Raw genomic sequence first — 6,000 nt, 5'->3', positions numbered from 1 at the left:
AACAACAGGTTCTTGTTAAAGGTGTGTATTCTAATATAGGTTACACAAATGCTGGTGTACCACAAGGAAGTGTGTTAGGTCCTCTGTTATTTTTGGTTTATATTAATGATATTGTTGATAATTTAAATTGTATTTCACGCTTATTTGCTGATGATACCTCTTTGATGTATTCTTCGTCTTCTCATGCTGATATTGAAATGTGTGTAAACAGAGATTTGGAAAAACTTGACAAATGGTCACGGGACTGGCTTACTAAATTTAATCAACAGAAAACTGATGTGTTATTTATATCTAATTCGCGAAATATACTTCCTTTACAGATTTGTTTTGGTACTGAGACTCTGAATTGTGTTGAAAGTCATAAACATTTAGGCGTAATATTTAGTGCAGATGCAAAATGGTCTTTACATATTTCCGAAATTCAAAAAACATGCATGAAAAAGGTATCAGTACTACGAAAGTTTAAATTACTGTTGAGTAGGAAAACTTTGTTAAGAATATATAAAGTATTTGTGTTGCCTGTGTTGGAATATGCCTGTGAAGTTTGGGATGGTTGTTCTCTGGCAGATCTAACTAAACTTGAACAAGTTCAGCTTGAAGCAGCAAGAATTATTACTGGCCTACCGTCTTTTTCTAGTAAACAATCACTGTATCAAGAATCCCAACTTGAACCTCTATCTGAAAGAGGAAAACTTTAGAAACTTTCCCTAATTTACAAACTCCATAATAAACAAACACCTTCTTATTTAACTAACATTCTTCCTCCTAAAGTATGCGAACGCAATAGCTAAAACTTAAGAAATACGGAAAACTACACTGTTCCCAATTTCCGTCTGTCTAGTTCATTCCAATCCTTTATTCCTTCTTCTATAAGACTATGGAACGATTTACCAAATACTGTCAGAGAGCAGCCATCCGTTAACATTTTTAAATCATCGATTAAGCGTAATCAAGGTTACTTGTTGCCTATTTTTTTTTCATGTAGGAAATCGTAAACTAATATTTTACATACACGATTGCGTCATTCATGTAGTAGTTTAAATTATGATTTGTATAGAGTTAATATTGTAGGTGATCCAATGTGTGCATGTGGAAATGAGTGTGAAAATGCAGTCCATTACTTTTTTGATTGTATGCTGTATATCAGACAAAGACAAATTTTGATTGATGATATCTCACGTTATTGTAATATTTCTCTAAATGTTATTATGTACGGTTCTCCAAATTTGTCAGATGAAGACAATGAAAATATCTTCCATATAGTCCAAACCTACATTAAAAATAGTAACAGATTTTAAGGTCAGTAGTATTATCCTATCATCTCTCTTTCTTATTCTTCTAAATTTCTTTTCTTCCCTTTTCCCTTCCTTTCTTCTTTGTTCATATATATTATAAATATATTTGTTGTTGTTGTCATGTAATCAATATAATGAAATGTATGGGAGAGGGCGTTTCTAAGTTGAGATAACTTGTGCCTAATCCTTTTTGTTGAATGACAAATAAAAAATGTTTAAATCAAATGCAAAAATATGCGACAAATGTAAGATTAACATAATTCATATTTTTATTCCTCCATAAGTGAAGAGCTTTATATGCATAATGAACAAGTAGTGACGTAGAAAATAAATACGTGAATACAAATATTAATTTGACAAAATAGACAAACATATAATTATATCATTGAAAAATAAAAGGGCTGCTTTTTTAAAGTTGAATAGCGGAAAAGAAGAGCAAAAAAAGGGAGAAAAATAGAGTGAAATGTAAAAAAGACGCCACATTACAAAACATGATAGTTTTAATAGCGTAAAAAATATATTATTCGTTCAGGATTGCAGCAATAAAAAAACATAATTGAAATGTTCAAAAGGGGCCATTGACAAATTACAAAGAGGTTACGGACAGGTGTTCTACAAGGGTAAACGTCTTCGGCTTTATCAGTCGATTACACCCGCCATGTTACTCTGTGTCAAATCAAAACCACAATGGCACGTACTCGAAGCAAGAACCGGGTAGTAACAGCGAAACAGCAAAGCTCACTAACGATCATAATCAAATAACATTGACAATCATTTTATCACAAAACAAAAACTCCAAATGATATTGCGACTATAAATTTTGCCCATAGTTTTTATCGGCCTGCATTAGATTAGATTAAATGAAATTATCAAAGTCCGTTGTGTTATCTCCATCAAGTTCCAGACTTTGTGATTAAATAGGACTATGTTACAGTTCAATCTGATTAATACCAGCTGATATCACCAGAGACGTAAAAAAATAACATCAACGTATCTCAAAGGACAAAGAATTAATATTTACACTTACAAGGGGAAATAACCATTACAACACAACTATGTAATTTGTGGTATTGAAGAAGAAGTTATGTGCAAAATATTGTAATGGTTATTTCCCGTTGTACAGCTAACGTTAGAAAAAGGCTTGCGTGCAATTGACAATTTATTACAGTAATAAATAAGAATAGTGTATGCAAATAAGTATGAAGTATATTTATGAATATCTATTTTTCCCTTCTAAATTTATTTAATAAAGAGGAAAAATGTCCAATAAGGAACTAAAACGGAATACCTTTTTCGTTTCGTATACAAATAATAGTCCATTTTGTAATATATATTTACCAGTTAAGAAGTAGTGATTCTGCAGAAAATATTAATTTCAAACAAATAGAATATTTGAATCAAAAGCTTGATAATCAAATGAAAAAAATATCAATATCTATTCAAACATTTCTTTAATACATAGTAGATTTTTTCCAGTTATTATACGCATGTATCATAAATATTGTTTACGGAGCATAACCTGTTTGGTTTCCGGTTGCAGGTGAGGAATGGGACAGTGACAGTGGTATCAACGGACTATTTAAATTCAGGGTTTACAGACATACACGACGTTACAGTGGCTACGCCAAATATGTCGCTCTTTAGGACGAGCTTTCGGGTAAGTCTAACCTTTGTTTTTATTTGAATGTCGTCTCCTCTGAGAATGACCACTCCACTTTCTTAGCAATTCACCTTGCAGTTTCGCACCTGTCAGAATCGTGAAAGATGCTGATAGTGATATGTTGGATGTGTTTGGTTTATCTATGAGAAGAGTTGTAGATGTGTGTAATAAACAGATACACATACCACATTGAACCATTCCTGAAATTGATACCCAGTTAATTGTTGGGTTGGGTATAAACACTAAAACAGAAGATAAACACTGAAGATTTAGGGCATGTTATATGACGTAATGACATTTTTCATAAATCTACTAGTCTTATAGGATTCATACTGGTTGGCAACCAATTCTTCACAAGTACCAAATCTGCACCATGGCACATATAATTTCGTCTAACAGGAATGCAGACCGATAAAACGTTCTGGTTACAGGGACCAGCATTGCTTTTTAATTTTGCATTGAAAAAAACAATATATGATTTTGCTCTCGTGATAGACATTGCATGGTGAAAAATTGGTAATTTGGCAAGAATTTATAGCCAAACAGTATAGCACAATTATTTTCTATTTCCTTTTAATTTAGAAAAAAACCCAGTAAAGGTGTTTAAAAGATCCACTAGGTCAACACTTATCGAGGGTTCAATCACTTTTCCAAAACATGAATTGACAGCTTAATGAACAAAACCTTTTACTTTATTTACAAGAAGGCAGTGGGATCACTATAGTTGTGCCTTTAATTAATCATGATATGGATCTCTTTTATGTACATGACAACAAATTCTACTGACATCATTCCATTATTAAAAAAAAATGAATTACTTGTAAATTAGAAATATCTATCATGCTATTTGACATTTATACCTTTCAATATTATCAATGTGATAATTAACTATACAATACTAAGAACATGTATTTTAAAATATTGTCATATTATTTGCTGATAGCATTTTAATTAGTTATGAATTACTAACCAGTTATCAGCAGTATGTCTAGGTTTATACTTATATATCAGGAATTAACAGTCAACAGTCAGGAGCGATAAATCTGACTGGGAAAATCAATAAATATTGACCTACATGTTGGGACGGTTTTCGGGTATGTAGATTTGCTTACCGGATAGTACTCATAACTGAACCGCAACTGGGTACTCGGTTACCTGTTTCAGCCCTAATTATTTGGTGTATACAGTAATTAATTTAATATCATATACACATATTTTGTGTATGAAATCCAGATTTTTTTGTGCAGTGGCTGTGTAACAAATGTATCCGTCTACACATGACAATGGACATGACAATGGATCCTTGACATGCTGTATCTTTGAAATGCTGTGTGGGTTGTATGTTCAAGTTTTTTCTTTTAATTTCAACTGAGGTTACTTTTTTTCAAGTGCCTTCTTTTGATTCAAAACCTGGAATACAGATAACACTTCCAGTGCTCCACTGATTATGTTGAAGGAAATTTGCCTTACCTGTAGTAACAGTAGACCAGATAGTTATAAATCATCACTGAGACATACACAAAATGTAAATTGCCTGGTAACATATATATGCATACAACTTTTTAGGTCACCTGAGCTTTGCTCAAGTGACCTATTCTAATCCATTTCCGTCGTCCGTTGTGCGTAAACTTTTTACATTTTCAACTTCTTCTTACTTCAAGAACCAGTGGATGGATTTTTTTTCAAACTTGGTCAGAATCCTCCTTGGTAGATGAGGCTACTAAATTGTTAAATTGGTATTCCTACCCCAAGCGCTGGGGCCAGGGCGGGGCCCCATAGGGAAAATTTACCAATATTTTAAAAATCTTCTTCTCCAGACTCAGGGGTACTACAGTCATTTTCTCTGCATGGAAAGAAAGATCATCAGGGGCTTTATTTAAATTGTAAATTTCAGGACCCCCAAGCTATCCGTTCTCCCTTGGGGAGGGGGTAAAGTTTACTATAGTTTATATAGGGAAATAACACTTTTGGGTATATTTTGACAAATTTTTGTAGGAAATTATTTTTACTTGTTGAGAATTATCCTTGGAAGAAAATGGTTTCAAATTGTAAAATTGAGATTCCTACCCCAACCCATGTGGCCACGGCAGGCCCCAAAGGTAAAATTAACCAATATTTCAAAAATCTTCTCCTCCAGACTGAGTGGTACTACTGTCATTTTTTCTCTGCATGGAAAGAAAGATCATCAGGGGCTTTACTTAAATTGTAAATTTCAAGACCCCCAAGTTATCTGTTCTCCCTTGGGGAGGGGGTAAAGTTTACTATAGGTTATATAGGGAAATAGCACTTTTGGGTATATTTTATCCATTTTCAGCAGAAAAATACTCAAACTTAGTTAGAATCATCTTTGGTGAATGAGGGTGTTACATTGTAAAATTGGGATTCCTACCCCATCCCCAGGGGCTAGGGCGGGGCCCCAAAGGGAACATTTACCAATATTTTCAAATTATTATCCTTTGATGACATGACAAGTATTGTATTTCACTTAGTTTGCATGCTGATTTCTACATCACATCTAAACATTAAAATTAAGCTACCAGCAGTACCTATGATATAACTCAGGTGACCGCTAAGGCCCTTGGGCCTCTTGTTATTTATTGTATTTAATATAATTAATTTATTGGGCTGTTACCAGATTCTAACAGTGCTCTTCCATTTTGTTGCTTGCTATACATCACAGACATCCGTTTAACAACAAAAGAAGTCAGAAAAAATGTGGGCTGTATTGCAAATGAGAGCAGGCGGAAGAACAATTTAGGCAGATGTAGTTTGTGTCAGCTTTGGTTCTCGGCTTAAACAGTACTTATATAATTCAAATGTTTCACTAACATTCATTTGTCAGCAAATGCAAAAAGGTACTGGGTCACAATGTAAACAATTGCTATACGTCAGTTTTTTGGCAGTTTTTCAAGCAATTTCGAGGACAATAATTAACAGCAATAAGGATCAATATGGTATATGATAGTTTTTATAATCATAGCTAAATATTCTACTTATAGAGTGGTTTTTGTATGACCGATAAATGGGCTACCATCAGAAAACTAT

At 33.3% G+C, this 6,000-nt stretch overlaps 1 protein-coding gene across 2 annotated transcripts in view; it reads left to right on the top strand.

The window, feature by feature from the left end:
• Positions 1 to 2,813: 2,813 nt before the first annotated feature.
• The window catches only part of LOC110460102 (nostrin-like), a 60,690-nt gene continuing 57,503 nt past the window's right edge, over positions 2,814 to 6,000 (top strand). For both annotated transcript variants that reach the window (XM_021512827.1, XM_021512821.1), the window contains exon 1: positions 2,814 to 2,952. In XM_021512827.1, the coding sequence (XP_021368502.1) occupies positions 2,926 to 2,952 (27 nt within the window). In that variant the 5' untranslated portion in view covers positions 2,814 to 2,925. The remainder of the gene's footprint in view (positions 2,953 to 6,000) is intronic.

This window comes from Mizuhopecten yessoensis, unplaced genomic scaffold (genome assembly GCF_002113885.1).
Source record: "Mizuhopecten yessoensis strain PY_sf001 unplaced genomic scaffold, ASM211388v2 scaffold10317, whole genome shotgun sequence".
Classification (NCBI taxonomy): Eukaryota; Metazoa; Mollusca; class Bivalvia; order Pectinida; family Pectinidae; genus Mizuhopecten; species Mizuhopecten yessoensis.
Note: the sequence above shows the minus strand (reverse complement) of the source record. Positions and strands in the feature narration are given on the sequence as shown.